This window comes from Gallus gallus, chromosome 12 (assembly GCF_016699485.2).
Source record: "Gallus gallus isolate bGalGal1 chromosome 12, bGalGal1.mat.broiler.GRCg7b, whole genome shotgun sequence".
Taxonomy (NCBI): domain Eukaryota; kingdom Metazoa; phylum Chordata; class Aves; order Galliformes; family Phasianidae; genus Gallus; species Gallus gallus.
Genome location: NC_052543.1, coordinates 6,036,560 through 6,054,141, shown reverse-complemented (window position 1 = coordinate 6,054,141; position 17,582 = coordinate 6,036,560). Strand labels below are relative to the sequence as shown.

The 17,582-nt window shown below is 41.5% G+C and overlaps 1 protein-coding gene across 10 annotated transcripts in view; it reads right to left on the bottom strand.

The window, feature by feature from the left end:
- Window positions 1–17,582, bottom strand: part of FBLN2 (fibulin 2) — a 115,374-nt gene that overhangs the window by 7,254 nt on the left and 90,538 nt on the right. For all 10 annotated transcript variants that reach the window (XM_040646675.1, XM_015293442.4, XM_015293443.4 and 7 more), the window contains 8 exons: window positions 17,126–17,332; window positions 14,777–14,890; window positions 14,233–14,334; window positions 6,461–6,595; window positions 4,690–4,827; window positions 4,217–4,360; window positions 1,147–1,275; window positions 502–627 (listed from right to left, as the gene is read on the bottom strand). In XM_040646675.1, the coding sequence (XP_040502609.1) occupies window positions 502–627; window positions 1,147–1,275; window positions 4,217–4,360; window positions 4,690–4,827; window positions 6,461–6,595; window positions 14,233–14,334; window positions 14,777–14,890; window positions 17,126–17,332 (1,095 nt within the window). The remainder of the gene's footprint in view (window positions 1–501; window positions 628–1,146; window positions 1,276–4,216; window positions 4,361–4,689; window positions 4,828–6,460; window positions 6,596–14,232; window positions 14,335–14,776; window positions 14,891–17,125; window positions 17,333–17,582) is intronic.

The window sequence follows — 17,582 nt, the reverse complement described above, 5'->3', positions numbered from 1 at the left end:
TAGCTTCTATATGGTGGTTGTGTTGCATAAAGCAGAGATGTCCAGAGCCAAGGTTGAACAATGGCCAATCTCTTAGCACTCTATTGAGAAAAAAAAAAAGGAAAAAGAAAAGAAAAAAGGAAGCTTAAGAGATTATAGCTGTACAGTGAGTTATTAGTAAATAGAAGATGGGGTAGGAAAAGGTGCCCAGAGTGTTTTGTGTGTCTTAATCTGTATGGATATGTTGGGAATCAGTTCTGCAAACCTGGCAGCTTTGCCCAGCTCTTGGGGAACACTGCTTGTGTGGGAACTATGGGGAAGACTTTCAGGTGCATTGCTGACTGGGTAAGTACAAGGCACTAGGATGTGTCTGCTCCAATCTGAGTTTGAATGTTTAATTCAGTACCTGAAATTTCAGCATGCACACATCATAGGCTTCCTGTATTTATACTTCACCTCAACTTCTCTAGAGTTCCTTAATTCACACTGCAAATTCATCCTCATGGAGAACAAGTCTCATACCTTCGCAATGCTTTCCATCATAAGACAAGTGGAAACCAGAAGAACAAGTGCAATGGTAGGACCCGGGGGTGTTCTCACACGTGTGCTGACACAGGCGTCCAGGGTAATTCCAGCACTCATTTATATCTGACAAGATAACAAGCAAATATACAATTGACTTAGAAACAAAAGCATTGAAAGAGATGCAGGATATTTTTTTAAGTGTCAGAGATTGATTTGCAGAGCATGAAATGCTGCAGCCTCAGACTTTTTTCTGTTTGCCTTTATGCTCTAATTGGTGTATAGCAGTGATGAAATACAAAATGCTCTATCATGGTCTCTTACGAAGGAAGTTGTGAAGACTTTAGAAAGACAAATTTCCTCAGCAGGAGAAGCATAACCTGCAGGAAAATACTTTGCAGATGACTTTAACTGATAACCTGCAGCCAAACTAAACCAAGGACACCTGGTCCATACCCACTGCAGAGGGGCAGAGCTCTAAATAGCTGGTTGACTGAGCGACGGCTGCTTTGGAGCTGAATCCATTATCTTCTGAGGCACTGCATTGCAGAACTAATAACTGCACACTACAATGGTGCTAAATACTGCCTTGAGGTCCAAGGCTCAATCAATCAGTTGTTTCATCTCAGTTTGCACTTTACATACCAATGCAGCTCCTGCTGAATGCATCATACTGATAGCCCATCTTGCAGTCACAGCGATAAGCCCCAGGAAGATTATGACAAATCTGTCCTTCGCCACAGCGGTGTACACCAGTCTGACATTCATCCACATCTGCAGAACCAGAGAAAGCAATTAGTTTAAATAAAGTCTGCTGAACGTCGCAGTTTATGGAAAGAAAATAAAAACAGAAGTAAATAACAAGGACAGAAAGTATACGATCCGTCTAATTGACAGAGCAGAGAGAATATTGTTTTGCCCACTCAGTTCTTCTCAGAGTCGGACTCACTTCTGAAAAGCAATAAGTTATTTTACAAGTGAACATGGCAACTTTCAACGCGGTGCAGCTTTTCAGCACTCTCTGCATTTCAGTGTAAACACATTTGAATTCTGATCACACCACACCATTTAAACACCCTGTTCTGATGCTCTGCCATTGTGTGAATCACCGCGAGCCTTTCAAAGCAAACCAAGAAGTGAGAAATTCTGCTCATCCCTTGAACTAAAGCAACTGCTGTTCTCAACTCCCGTTGCCCTTTCGATCCTGCTTCTATTGTGTACCTTTTGCTCTTTCCCACCGTTGATCATTTTTCTTTTCCCAGTCAACTCACATTTTTATATTCCTCCTGGTTTCTCATCTGAAATCCAACACCAACAAATTAGCTGCTTCTGCACTCACATGCACCACTTCCAATCTCATTTTAAAAACTCGCAGATGGAGATGAGAGTTTTCAATGCGGGCTGATTTACAAGACTCACAACATGGCTAAATAGCTCATCAGTATTTAACAATTCTCTGTAACCATCTGTGACAAGAAGCATCAGAAAGTGTGATTAACCCACAGAAACTTGTATTTCTTCAAGTATTCTGAGTACTGCCATTTCCTAAGCCATCAGATCCTGCTTCCTTCCCATTATCCACACCTTCAGCTACTTTGACAATCCAAGTCCTGTTCATGTAAAATTAATTAGGATGGCAGTCTAAGGCGGGAGGATCTCCTTACTGCAGTGCTTTCAGTCACTGCCCTATTTCAACTCATAAATTCAAGCACTATTTCATTTCAAAGGGCTCCTGGACAGTTCTTCACCAAGCAGCGGCCTTCACCTCTGCAAAGCAGTCACTTGCTGTAAAATGATAGGGAAATGGGAGCAAGCTCCTTCTCACAGAAACTTGGATTTGGAGAAGCAGAAGCTGTCCCAGCCATGGTGAGAGGTGCAAATACTTCCTTCCATGCTTCAGCAGAGATTCCTACCAACGCAGTCCCTGCCTGCACTGGGGGTGGTGATGGCAGGAACGCCACTCACCCAGCCAAGGATTCCTGATAGGCTCATTTCTGCTGAAATGCTGTCTTCTCATTTTTTCCTAAGATCAAAGGTAGTATCACAACAAATAAGTTCTTAATTGTGGATAAACATTTGTAAATTAGCAGTTTTATTTGCAATGAATTTGTGAGTGTAACAACCTCATTAGTTTGTTCAAACTATATATCCTGCTGCATTCAGCCTTTAACTAGTTCTCATATATCATCCCACCAGAACTATGATGTACTTCATGAGAGTTACAGTGCTTTTCAGTTAATCTAAGAGGTAGCTTTTAGTAATTCATTTATTGGATCAGAAAGAACAATCATTCTGAAGAGAGGTGAATCCTCTAAACAGAGATGACCACATGAGCTTAGTTCTGCTGGAGAGGCGTGTCCTGATGATGAATTTACTACTGTGAGTAAATCTGAACTGGGAATCTAGCTAACCATTGTAATGCCTTGATGAAAATAGCTTTTAGCGTAGAGAGGAGAAGCTATGGCCACATGTTCTTCATTTTCGTCTCCATGCTCTCCACCTACCCAAAGGTAATAAAAAGAAAAAATGAGAAAGAGGAAATTTTTTTGCCTGGGGTCTTCTATCTACTCCACCAGCTTTCACTGCAGGCCCAGCAGACATGGCCAAGTTAACAGATGGCCTGAAACATGGCTACCACCCACCTACAGAATCACAAAAACAAATCTTGTTTTCCATCCTTCCTTTTATTCAAAAGGAACTTAAGTAGAAACCATTAAGATTTCATCACTCTCAAGTGGTCACGACGAGTGACATTACAAGTGTTAATTTGCCATTTATGTTTTCAGCTCTTGTTTTATGATTTTCGACCCCATGCAGCACAGGACATAGAGATTATGGCTCCAAGCTGCGCCAGGGAAGATTCAGGCTGGATGTTAGGAAATACTACTTGTCTGAACGGGTGGTCAGGTACAGGAATGGGCTGCCCAGAGAGGCGGCGGAGCCTGGTGGTGTTCAAAGAGCGTTTGGATGTTGTGTTGAGGGACATGGTTTAGCGAGAACCATTGGTGAAGGGTGAACGAATGGTTGGACTGGATGATCCTGTGGGTCTTTTCCAACCTTAGTGATTCTATGATTCTAAGCTTTCAGCCCTCTTGTGCCTAATGGGCTCATTTATGGAACAAATGCTAGTAAGATAGGAAATATGCTATTCTGAGTCAGTAACTCCATACACCCACTGGAACAAATACAAGACAGTATCGAGCTGCATGCCAGTCTATGTGAATGTTCCAATATCCTCTTCACAAGAAAATTAAAATTAACCCTAAATGTGCACAACAGGATATGAATGGGGAACACCTGTAGTGCCACAAAGACCGTGCACTTAGTACTACCCTCCTGAGTCCACAAAGTCAGTGCTTCCAACTTGCTGCAATGCACAGATTCAGCTCATACCGCTTACAGTGAGATACCGTGCAAGACAGCGAAGGATCGTGATTTCAGTGGCAAAATGAGATAAAAAAGCAAATAAAACTTATTTACTCCAGAAAGGAAGTCGGTAAATCTCATCAGCAGCCAAAAGCAATGTCACTCATGGTACCCAGGACTTCCTGCAGCAGTGAAGCATCCTGGAGTGCAAACAAACCACTGAACCACTTGGGCAGCAAATGCATGTAACAAATTCCCACTGTGGGAAGTAACTCAAGAGAGTTATTTTAGACCTGAAATGTACTTCCTCTGAGAAGGCACCTGGGCAGAGACTGGAGCTTGGTCTTACCAACACATCGAGTTCCATCCTCATTGGAGTGGTAGCCTCTGCTGCATGTCAACATGTTCCTCTGGCAGGTGTAAGACCCGACAGTATTGATGCAGTTGAATCCTGGCTTACATGGCTCAGGAAGAGATGTGCATTCATTAATATCTAGTGGGATAAAAGAAAAGAAAAAAAAGAAAAAAGAATTAGAATAGTGAGAAGAGCTATTTAACCTTTCAGGTCTGTTTTCTTCCAGCTGTCACTTCTTTTCCTTTATTTCAATTTACTACTCTCTGAAGATAAAAGCTGAAGAAGGTCTGCTACGATAGCAGTTTCAAATTCAATATGCAAGTGTGCGTATCTCTAAAAGAGCAGCAGTGTTTAAGTTCACAGCAGGATGTAAAGAAAATTACATGCAGTCAATGCACACACCTTGGACGGGCTAAAAGGGAGAGAAGTTTGGCGGTGCTGCTTTACATGTTATTGGTCAAACTTACCAACACAGTTTCCCTCAGGATCTTGTAAAAATCCATCCATGCAACGCTGCTTTGACTCACAGTAGAATGACCCTTCTGTATTCTGACAAACGAAGTTTACTTTGCAGCTGTGGGTTCCTCTCTCGCACTCATCAATATCTGTTAAGCAGATCACAACACCAAATTGTGACTAGGCATTTTCAATAGACTTCCTGGGTAGTTTATAACTTTACTCAGAAAGGAAGTTAGGAGGCATCATTTAAATGAAACAGAGAACTGAGGGTTTGCTGTGTTTGCTCTTCAACACCCACTTCAGCACAAGCTTCAGAACTTGGCAGGTCGTGCCATGGTTTGGTGCACGTCCCTGCTGCTGTGTTCACAGCATCTCTTGCAAAGCACAAATTCTGAAACATCTGCAAATTTCAATCCTGAAGGCTCAAATTAAAACTGAGTGTGAATAAAACACATACAACACTATTTCAAAAGCAAAATAGCCTCGTACAGTTTACATACCTCAAGAATTCTAGGTACAAACAAGCTTCCACTTATTTTGATAATAAAAGAGAACCTCACTTGAACAGAGTTGGGATTTCATTTTGTACACAGGCACACATGAGGAACTCCTAGTCCTCCAAGCAGACAAGGGAGAACCACTGGCCCCCTCACTTTGCATTTCAACCCTTCAGTCAAATGTTAAGGTCACAAGAGAACATCACCAGCCTCCCAGAAGATAATTACATTAATAACTCTTTCCACTGTATGTATAGGCTGAAATAAAGAAAAATGTGGAATTCATGATTTCATAAAACTGCAAAACAAACAGTTACATGTGGGCAGTTTTACACTGAGTAGATCTGAAATCGCACTCTTTCTTGTAAGTTATTCATTTTCAGGCTACCAATAATAACAAATGCAACCTAACTTCAGGATTAGAGAACAATTTAGGATGGTAATAAATGTTAGATATGCCATATTGGTAATAAATGTTTGATATGTCACAGAATCTAATGGAATATAACAGTGAGCCTAAGAAATCCAGAGTTTACTTATAAGTGCTATATATAAAGCAAGACTTCAGATTATCTCTATTTTACAGTGTTGAGCTACATGCCAGGAGTGAAGTTCTTTCCTTAGGTACCTCCTATTCCAGCTGTCAGGAAGCTCTTGTGTAGAAGTAATTAACTCTGATTTTGTCCTGGAAAGCAGGGCACTCATGTCTCATGCACACTCATACACTGCAGAGCAACTTCTGATAGGCTATTGCTGCTGAGCTTAGTTCCTCCATTAGATCCCATACAGACCAAGAAGAGGGGGTGGGGAGGAGGGTAAAGAATAACTTCTTAACCCCATGACCATTCACTATGTAAATAAATGCAGACAGACATCCTAAACACAGGAAGGCCTGCACTGAGCCAGCCCCATGATCTGTTCAGGCTGTGATTCAGTCCGACAGCAAACAGCATCAGCCCCTTCAGAGAAGAGCAGAGCTTCCCAGAGTAGCACAGTATGAATTCCTCCATTGCTGAGATCTCACTCTAACCCCCTGAAAACAGTGCAAATCCTCTTTCACAAGGTTTCCTATATTTTCCAAATTATTTATAGCTATTGTTGGAAATTGCTTCAAATAAGTGAATGCACCGAACAGACTTAAAAAGCCAAACATTTCCATGAAGTTCAGCCTTTTTTAGTTCAACCCTGATACCATAGACCAGCAGCAATAAAATTCTTTGTAATCCCTTTCCTTCCCTTCCTGATAAAAGCAATTGCCTCAATGGAAAAACACTTGTCTTACCAACACATTCTCCATCCTTAAGTTCATAACCTGGCTGACAGCTCAATTCCTGGAGGCATTTAAATGATCCCATCGTGTTGACGCAGTGCTCTCTCCGCTGGCAGGTGTGCGCATCCGTTACGCATTCGTTGATGTCTACAAGAAATGGTTAAACGATTCAGTGCCTCATGTTTATGAAGAAGTTTGCCATTTCCTGCTCTTGTTTGGAAGGAGTCAAAAGCTCAAGTCAAATCATGTATTGCAAAAGATATTCAGTGCGGACATTGCCGCAGTGCTCTGATGAAGGATGTTTCGTCTCAGCACCTCCTCCCCAAATATTCAGGGAATAGTGCAGGACAGGGGATGGAGAAGAGGGAATGGCTGTAAACAGAAAGAGAAGAGATTTAGGCTAGATGCTAGGAAGAAATTTTTTACTCAGAGGGTGGTGCAGTGCTGGCACTGCTGCCCAGAGATGTTGTGGGTGCCTATCACTACAGGATTCAGGGCCAGGTTGGATGGGCCCCTGGGCAGCCTGAGCTGGTGGGGGCAGTCAGCCCATGGCAGGGGGTGAATGAGCTTTAAAGCAATCTAAACCATTCTACGATTCTGTGACAGAACTGATGAAATACAGTGATGGGCAGAGGGCTTCAAAATTAACTGCATAGAAACATCCTGGATAAGTGATGTGTGAAAGCACTGATTGCTCATTACCACGTTTTCATAGCTCAGACTACGTATCAGTCCTGCTGCTTCTTGCCACATAGAGGAGCTGCTGGTGTGGAACTGCTGTGCGAGACAGGTACTGAAACCACCGCCTTGCTCCAGGTGGAGTCATGGAATGGATTTACTTCCCAAGGAATAATGTAATTGCAACTGGATAAACATGAAAACACGGAGGAAGGAACCCCAAAGGCTAAATCAACTTCATAAATTTGTATTTACATCCTTTAAAAGATCTGATTTCAGCAGGTAGAGCACTGGAAAAGTTGTTTAAAGAATCACTTACATACTAGATTGTGGAATGTAGGATCCAATTTGGGAAAAAATATGCCACATGTTGTGATAGCTCTAATAAAATAATTTCCGATTCAGGTTTTGCTTGTTTTAATAGTGAAAGTGAGGGATGTCAAGATGAGCAAATAAAAGCAACCGAGAGAAGTAGAATTTGGGAAGAGAAACTTTCTTCCCATTCCGCACACAATCAGACACGTTCACAGATCTCCATACAGCTAAGATGCTTTTCTAGAACAAAGAGATGCCAAACACAACCAAAGCTACTACCAATCATCTGACTGCCCTGCACACAGAGCTGTTTACACACCACACAATAAAGCAAGCATTGTTTAAATAAGATTTTTTCTTTGGCTGTAGAACATCGTTCCCAGATAAGTACAACACAGAGATATTACTTTCCCTTGAGGAGCATGAAAACAGGAAAAGCCCTGTTAGAGGCTTTTGTCTTCAAAAATGTGTCAGCTTGTTCTCTGCCAAGCAAATGAAGAGGAGCACCACGACATTTCTGTTCCTGCTGAAGTCAGCTAATGGGTGATGTGCACTGAGATTTGTTAGACCAGTATGTTAACTTGGTGTCAATCCACTGTTCACTTATTCAGTTGGTTTTTGGTTTTGTTTTGTTGATGGGTATTTTATTTGTTGGGGTTTTTGTGTGTGTTTCTTTTGTTGTAGTCAGCTATTGCTATTCGCATGCTGTTCACTTGCTTTCCAAAGTCAGCTATCCGCAGCAAGGTCACTGCTGTTGGCTGGATATCTTTCTGCCTGTCCCACATGATGGTTGCTCTTCTTCATTCATTGGCAGGCACTATCCCAAAGCCTTTGCAAGGTTATGTCTTCCTTGCAGTTTCCCAGTTTCTACCCTTTACCATGAAAAGTAGACAACCGTATTCTCAAAAGTGATCTTGGGGAAAAATTCAAAGTAAAAGAAACGCACATACTGGGAGAAGAACATCAGCCGTGTGGACTTTTACCACCTAATTAAACTTAGTTCTTGAATAAACTTGAAATTGAAAAAGAGGAAAAAAGTATCTGTGAAGAGCCACTCAACATCGTGCCCTGGTGCAAGTCTTGATGCACTGATTTAAGAGGCTTTACAACGCACCTCTTCTTACCAGCCACAAAAAGTACCATATAAATACACTGTCAGCACAGCACTGCATTTTACAAACTTACATCACTTTGCAGCAAGGAGGAAAGCATGTTTGAAATACAACTTAGGATACGAATCTCCATCCCCGATGTCAAGCTAAGCACCAGCCCACCACTCCTTCCTCTTCATTGCTATTAGAAAGGCATGCTATTTTTTGGTTCATTTTTAAATGCATTCCCAAAATGTCACATGCCACAGAAGGGGTTTACAGAACTGCAGCATCTTTCCCATGCATTTCTGTCAATCCATGCTGTCATTATCACCATCAAAGCCTATCACAAAACAGCGTCCCTTCACATGAGGGTGGGAAAAGGCATCTTTGGTTAATTACGGTGCCAGTTTGTGCTGAGGCAGGCACACAAGCTCCTGAAGTAGCTTTCTTCAACCCAGGCTGGACCTGGTATTGTTCTGCTTCATCCTTATGGCACAAGGTAGAGGGAAGTGAGCTCTGAGTGTGTTTAGTTGCACCCTTTTGTCCTCCCTACTGGTTACCCATAAAATGAAAAGTGCCCATAACTGGTCTGTCTCCAGTACCAGAAACAACTCATCAAATCTATAAGATGTTTGGCAGAACATTGGGAAAAAAATATATTAGATTTTCAGTTTCAAACAAAATTAATGGCCAACGCTGAACCAAGAATTGTCTTTCAACATGATTAAGACTGTGAGTTAGGACAAGGTTTCATTTATAAAAATGGGAAAGGAGAAAAAGTCATTTAGTAATATATTAAAACCAAGATATAGAGTTAATTTTTGAGAAATACTAACTCTATGTGTGTGGCAACATTCCTCACGTTATGTCAGTAAAAGCCAGAATGAAATTTAATCATGTAATGCTTCTCTTTTTCCTGGAATTGTTGTTGAGCACTGGGACATATACAATAAATACGCTCAGGGTTCATGCACCTCAGAAGCTGACATTTTAGCAAAGGAGTATCAGCATTTACCTACTGCTGTGTTGGTTTTATTCAGCACTTACTTCCACACATTAGAGTCACATTTTTGCACCTTTTTTTTTCCCTGCATCTCTAGCTTCTCATGAATTCCTTCTCTTCAAATACCATCAGCTCCATTTGTTTTATGGAACACATCTATTTTATTTAGCTCTGTCATTATTTTGCCACCATTTCTTAGTGGCTTTGCTGAGGTACAGTCCCTCGAGGTCAGCACTAAAATGACCACTCACTGCTCACTCTGTTGGGAGGAAAAATTTGCATGGGAATAGCACAGAAAATACAACAGTAGTCTCTCATCAGTGCATCCGGGAGACTGTAACCACTTTGCCTGAAAGTCACCAGGAAAAGCAATCCTCGTTAAAAACCCCCAGCCTGGCTCTGAGGAACGTGGAGCTCTCATCCCTAAAGATACTTTAATGTCTTTTCATAGCATCACACAAAGCTGCTGTGCTCAAGCGGTTCAAGCAGCTGCTGGCTCCTCATTGCGCATGAATGGCTTTCAGGAATTCTGGCTGCCCGCTCCTGAGCACACCCGGAATTACCAGCTTATGGAGTTTGACTAAAGGAAACAACAAAGCAAAGGTTATCTCAGCTGTTCTGTGGCTGTGCGAGGGCTGTTCCTCCCATCCGTCAACTATGCAGTTACGTAATGAAAACAGCAACAATCTGCAAACAAATGAACAAATCTTTCCTCGTGGTGTCTGAGGCAGTTCAAGATGGAGCATAAATCAGCTAAGCTGGAAAAGGATCCCTTAGGGAAATACGGCTGCAAATGAAGCAGCTGAACAACTCAGGAGGCACAGAGTGCTTGTGGCATTCCCCTTTGACCAGAAATGTAGGAAAAGTGTCAAATACAGCAAACGTTCTCCAGGCACCACTCGCAGAGCAGAGCTGTATATGAGCAGGGAGAACACGGGCTGAATCTAGCCAACAGGAAGAGAAACATCAATGTTTCCCAGGTTGTTTAACAAGGAAACCTCCTAAAGAACTGACCTGCATCAAAGAAGCACAGAGCTTTGTTATTTAGTGAGGCAGAAGAGGATCTTTAGCTTTACAAATGGGAGCTGTAGCTTTTGCTTTATTAGCAACGCTTGAGGTGTGCCTTACATTAGTCACAATAAAACTCAATAATAATGTCAGGAGGTAGAGGACAGGAAAGGAAGAAAGTGAATGAAAGGAAGCACTGGGCATCTTCTGCAGCACCTTCTGCTAAAGTTGCTGACAAGGGTGAATCAAGCTAAGTTAGCTTCAAAACACTGCTGAGAGATGCAGAAAAGGACAGATACATCACTAATGAGTAGTCCAGGAAAAACACCGGGGGATTAATGGCAAGATCTTCAAAAGCAGAACTCAAGGTGAGGCAGCTCCTTCAGCTGCTCACTTGCCAGACCTTATGCTCAGAAGTGTGGTGCATGCAGCAGGCTCTGTGAGGCCATGAAGGTACCATGCAGACCAGCCAGTTGCAAGTACCACAGTCCATCTCACAAGCCAGTGTTTTATTACAAAAGGTATCCTTCCTTCCAGTGGTGTTCTCTCAGCCATTTATTCTGAACAACAACAACAAAAAATCATTAGTTTTGTATGCTTATCAGTGTACCTTATTTTAAAAATCAAATTAATCCAATTTTTGACAATTTAAGGAAACCCAGAAGCTGGTGAGTCAAATTTCTGCTCTAAACTATGAATCTGTATAAACTTCAGCACTCACGTCCTCATGCCATGTGATGCTCATTACTACACTGAGATCGTAGAGCTCTAAAGGATAGGAAAGAAACTGAAGCTGTGACACTGTAAGACTGTGATGGTGATAAAAAGAATGTTAAAAACGTTGGGAGAAGGACACAGACTGAAGAAGGTGAACATATTCACCCATGACATTGTAGCTATAGACACCACTGCTTTCATTAGTGACAGGTCTCCAAGTGCTCTGTTTTTCCAGGCGTTACCATATAACACTACAGCAGCTCAGGCCTGTAGAAAAGAACCCCAAACAGAAATTCTTTCATAAGCACAGGTCCTGCCTTAAAGAAAATGAAAATCTCCCAAACACACTTTTAAAAATAGATTAGTTCCTTACAAGAGCAGTAATAGCAGGGATGATATAGCAGAAGTATGATGCAACTTTGACTTTGATACAAAGAAATTTGTGCCAGAATTATCAGAGGACTAATCCGAATTTTAGAATTCCAGCATACTTGAACAGATCTTTTCCACTGCCTGGGCCTATGCAGACTTCTTTAGCTTTAGTTATGAAGCCTTGCTGTTTCCTATGTCTGGGAATTTGGCAGTATGGACACTGTGCAGGGAGATCAACTGCTATGCAGTCAGTCCACTTTAACAGTCATCAGTTCAGCCGTGCTCATCAAGGTTATGAACTTCTATGATTTTCAAGCAAAGTTATTTGTATCCTGAGAACGTAGCGCTAAGGAAAAAAAGCTGAACAGCATACAACTCATGATGTCAAGTGGCTGAGCAAGCGGTGCACATGTGTTTTTACTAACTCATATTGAAATGTCATATGCAAAGATGGCTAGAGAAAATATTAGCACAAATGGTTTAAATGCATTGCAGAGCATGGAGAATTATGATGCTGTGGTGAACCGTTTATACCTATCATCTTACCAACACATTCTCTATGCCTGTTGAGTATAAAGCCCTCTGAACAGATCACTCTGTGGTTGACACAGTAGAATGATCCCAATGTGTTCACACATAATTGTCCTCTGGAACAAGCGTGAGCACCTGTGAGGCACTCATCCAAATCTGTATCAACATGTTGCAACCAAAAGGGAGAAATAGAATTCTATTAGAACAGTTTCTGAAATGAAACAACATTACTTTCACACTGGAGATCTCTAAATGAAGTGTCTTGGAGCTACCACATCGGCACTTGCTATAAAAAACAGTGTTACACTGAACATACAGCTGGAATAAACCCTCGGAGATCATCCAGTGCTTGCTCATGCCTCTGCACCCTTGTCATCCCTGAAGGAGCCCTTCTTAAAAGTAGGCAGTGACACAGATTAACACACACACACTTCCCAGGTAACCTATTCCAGTGCATTACCACCCTTAGCATCAAGTACTTTTTTTAATGGACATTATAAATGTCTCTTGCTAAAATTTAAGCTCATTACTTCCAGGGACATTTCCAGAATTTCTTCACCTCCTGCAGGAAAGTGACTGCCTTGAAATGTCCCTTTTGATTCTGACATTAATTAATCAAATTAGCTCCCACCACACTTGCATAAGCAATGCACAGTGAATATTTATCTGGCAATATTAAATTCCCATTTTCTTCACAGGCTATCTGGAATTCCATCAAAATGATTTGTTATTCAATAAATATGAGATTAAGAGGGATGTGGATCACTTGTGAGCAATTCTGAGTTCAGAAGCTTCTACTTGCATTTCACTGCCGGCTGTTATTGTTCTTCTACTTACAGATTTATAATAAGGGTATGTCACAGGGCATTGCTTCTGACCCCAAAATCTTTCTGGTGTAAAGACATCCTTTGTGACTACACAAACATGTCAATTTAAAATTTATATAATGTGAATTATAATGATGCAGCTTTGAAATTCACTGTTCATCATGCGGATGCCTGAACTTCAGTGTCAAGTGAAACCCAGGGAGCTGTACTAGCTCACAAGGGCACATTCATCCTACCAGTGAAGCCTCAAATCTTCAAGGTAAGCAAAAAAACCAACCAACCAAACAAACAAAAAAAACACACACACACACACAAAAAAAACATCACCCACAAAAAACCCAACAGTCAAAACAGGTAACTGAGCAGATCTGTAGCTCTGGGAGGGTTCCTCAAGGAAGCAAACATGCCTACATTTTGCCAGCTGCTATTCTCAGGAAGAGAAGCTGCACATCTTTAGCTGAACAGACATAGCCTGGGGAGAAGAGGCAGTGGGAAGAGACACCTAAGAGGGCTCAGAAGAAGTCTGAGATAATAGGCAGACTGGATAGACATGCTTCAGAAGTTAGTTGAGAAGCAGTCCTGGTATTCCTTCTGCCAAATGCTCTCAAAGGATACAGTTTTCTCTGTATTGCAATTCACAATACTGAAAATAAAGAATCCTTAAGGAAATACCTTGAGGTCAAAGACCAATGGGATCTATTGACAGCATTGGTGGACAAAGTAAGGGCAACTGGTGTCATCTATCTGGCCTTGTGCAAGACTTCTGACATGGTCCCACACCACATCCCTATCTCTAAATTGGAAATGGATAGATGTGAAGGATGGAATTCAGGGTTGTGGTCAATGGATTTATGTCCACTTGTGACAGGGCTGCACCTAGTGTCCCCCAGGGTTCCATCGTGGGACTGGTGCTCTTCAACATCTTTATCAATTACACAGACAGTGGAAATGGATTTAAACTGAAAGAGAGGAGATTTGGGTTGGATGGTAGGTGGAAATTCTCTATTCAGGGTGGTGAGGCACCGGCACAGGTTGCCCACAGAAGCTGCGGATGATTCATCCCTGCAGGTCTTCAAGACCAAGATAGATGGGTCCCTGGGCAGCCTAATCTGCTGGGGAGCAACCCTGCCCATGGCAGGAGTTGGAGTAAGATGATCTTTAAGGTCTCTTCCAACCTACGCCATTCTATGATTTTAAAATGTTTTAGCTATGTCTCTGTGTTGAATTTTAATCACTTACCTTCACAAGAAATCCCATCAGCCATGATAGTATATCCGGACAAACACGAGCATACAACATTTCCTTCCATAACGCTGCAGATGTGCTTGCAGGGGCCGTTATCTATATGAAACCAAATTGCACAATACATTAATATTCATAACACAGATCAGCTGAAGTTACAAATGTCTGGGTCATCAGAATATACTCCTATCTTAGACAACGGGGAGTGCAGTTTGTAAACAACCTGTCCAGGAATCCCTGATCACTACTTACGATCCTCCTATTACACAGAAACACACCTGTGCCACCACTATTGTTTAAGTTACTCTGCACAGCTGTGGTGGTTACTTTAAACTAAATAGCAGGTGTGTAATAACCCTGAAATCAGAGTACAGCCTCTAATTACCTCCTCAGGTTTCCCTTGATAATTCCTCAGGCTTATACCAGAGGTAAATAACTAAGGATGTGCACTGAAATCAGATCAGTGAAGGGATGTGTGGAATTCTACTCTGGCTCTTCAAACATTCCTCATTTGCATCTGCAGTTTATCCCTCTGACATACCTTTACACTTATCCTGCTCTTCTTGTAAGGACACAATGAGAAGAGGCTGAGGAGAGGCTGCTGGAGGGATAGTGGCTTCTACTTCCAGCCTTGTCACCTGTCCTCGGTCAGGATCTGTAAAGAAGGGAGGCAGATGTGGGTTAGGGGAGGCATCACATCCTTCAGGAACCCCACGGTAAGGGTACCAGTTACAATCATCCCATTTCATCATGGTTTGTAGGAGAAAACATTTTGATGACATGGACAACTGTCTATATATGGAGCCAAACAGTTCGTTTTGCAGGATGCCAAGTGTTTGATGTGAACAAGTGTAACAGTGCACACACGCAGAGTGCTGCAAATTAATGGAGACGCTCACAGACATCATGGAAACAGATTAGGGAGTTTGGTTGGATAACTTCCATAGAGTAAGATACATCAACATCTCATGAATCAAAATGTTAATTTCTTCAAATAATGATTTATTTTAAGGATAGTGGCTGTTTTTCATTTGGAGTAAGAGGGAAAAAAAGCAGAACTCAAAACAAGTTCAAACTTTTTCTGCATTTCAAAACAGATGAAAAGCAGATGCTCACCTTTAAAAGCACAGGATACTCTGCAATGACTTTTTCAAAGCCAAATGGGAAGCATGACAGCTGCTGTCATCAAGATTTCCAGCAAACAGTAACTTCAAAGGTATCAGAATGGGATTTTGGTTTGTTTGTTCATTTTTTTAATTATTATTTTAAAGAAGCTCTGTTACATTGTTAAGAGTAATCCAGTTTCTAAATATCATCAAAATGTAAACTTAAATCCATGCTTCTCATCACCCAGAGAAAAGCACAACCCAACAAACAATGACAACAGTAAACGAATAAGTGCAATTGCTGTACAAGTTTTGGGTGGGGAAGAGTGATTTTATCACAAATAAAACAAACCACAGACACGTAATGGGTCACAATACAAGAAAGGCCAATGAAAAACACATGATTATGGCATATCCAAATGCCACAAGGCACTGGATCAGGTAGAAACACAAAGCATGGTATCTATCCGCAGGACAGCAGTGTGAGATTTAAAGATGTCTGATGAAGCTCTCCACACTCAGAACATGACATGTGTGCACATACACAGGGGAATGATGAGGGGCAAAAGGCCAGAATGCCAGACCGCCAGGAAGAGCAGAATGCTTTAGTGAGGGAAGTGCCCTGCCATCTCCCTTGCCCAGCCTTTAATCGGACTCAACACGACATGATGACAGTAGCAACCCTTCTATGCTTCACTCTTCCCATGCATCTCAGCTGTGTCATTCACAGTCCTCTACCCGTGTGTCTCAACTCTCTGTCGCAGCTGAGGTTTGTAAACCCCTCAACATCTCTTGGCACAGCCATAAGCACTGCAGTCTTGCAGGTCTGCCAAGAATACTGGCTCCTCAGATACAAGATTAACCCAAATCTGCATTTCAATGGAGTTAGTAATGAGAGAAGCAAAGCAAAGTAAAACAAAAAACACAGATATGCTCCAGGTGGATCAAGCCAAATTTTGCAGAACTAAAATAAGAACCACTTTCTTTACCTCTTTTGGATCAGACTCTTTCCCCAGAATTTTAATACACATAACAGAGCAGACAGCTGCTGCAGAAACGCTGTCAAACACATTATTGATGTAAGTGCTGTAACATCATGTTGAGAAGAATGACATAATGAATGCCCATTATTTGGCTTGGGCAGAAAGAATTTGAAGTCTGAGGAATTTTGTCATAGGATAGCAACACTTCTTTTGCTTGTTAAGTAATTGAAAACACTTGTAACTAATCTAAGGTTTCAGCTTTTGGGGTTATCTGATTTGAAATCTGGCCATTGGAGAAACCAGACATCAATACAATTACTACACAATAAATGCTCTTTTCATGACTTCCTCTACAATAGACATATTTGGATTTTGTATCACTGAAAGATTTTAATGATTTAATATAAAAATTGAAGCTCGGGAAGTAATGCTGTGCGTCTGAAGCGAATAAAGTTTGTCTAAAGGAAAGCTAACTGTGAAATAGAAAATGACTCTGAGGAGAAAAGATATTCTATTAACAATCTTCACAGTTCCTTGTCTAAAAGTGGAAACAGTCTTGCTCTGAACACATCAAATGCCCACCCTGATATTATGCCACAGATACACCAAAAATGAAACACAATCTAAGTTTCCTAGGGTGTTGTTTTTCTTGACATCTTCAACCAGCACAATTTCCAGGGAAAATATCCCTGGTAAAAACTTCACCATCTACAAAGAAGATTAAAAAAGAAAGCTTGGCAGATCAGTAAAGGCAGCAGAAAGCCACCATTATTCACAGTGTTTCCTGCTCACGCTCCTCACCTGGAGAGCAGCTGGTCCCATCTTCTTGCAAAGTAAATTCTGGGAAACATGAACACTTGTAGGACCCCACAGTGTTTATACACAAATGCTGACAGAGTTCCCCACCATACAGAAGACATTCATCCAGGTCATCTCCAGGCAGGTTATTTGACAGTTCGGCTTCATTACTGATGGACAAAGCTTCATTGTGATCTTCTGTCTCTGAAACTAACACAGAACAAAACATGCTGGTTCTCTAACAAGTGCTCTGGCATTAGGTCTGTACAGTATGGAGAGTTTGTTCATGCAAACTCCAGATATAGTAAAATCTACCCAAAAGTTAGTTACTATACTATAGATAGTTAGGAGAAAATGCATCCATCCTGAAGATAAGACCAGTGTTGAATGTCCACTGTCTCTTTCAGTAGAGATGTACGGACAGACATTTCACAGGAGCCACAGAGAAAAAGGCTGATGT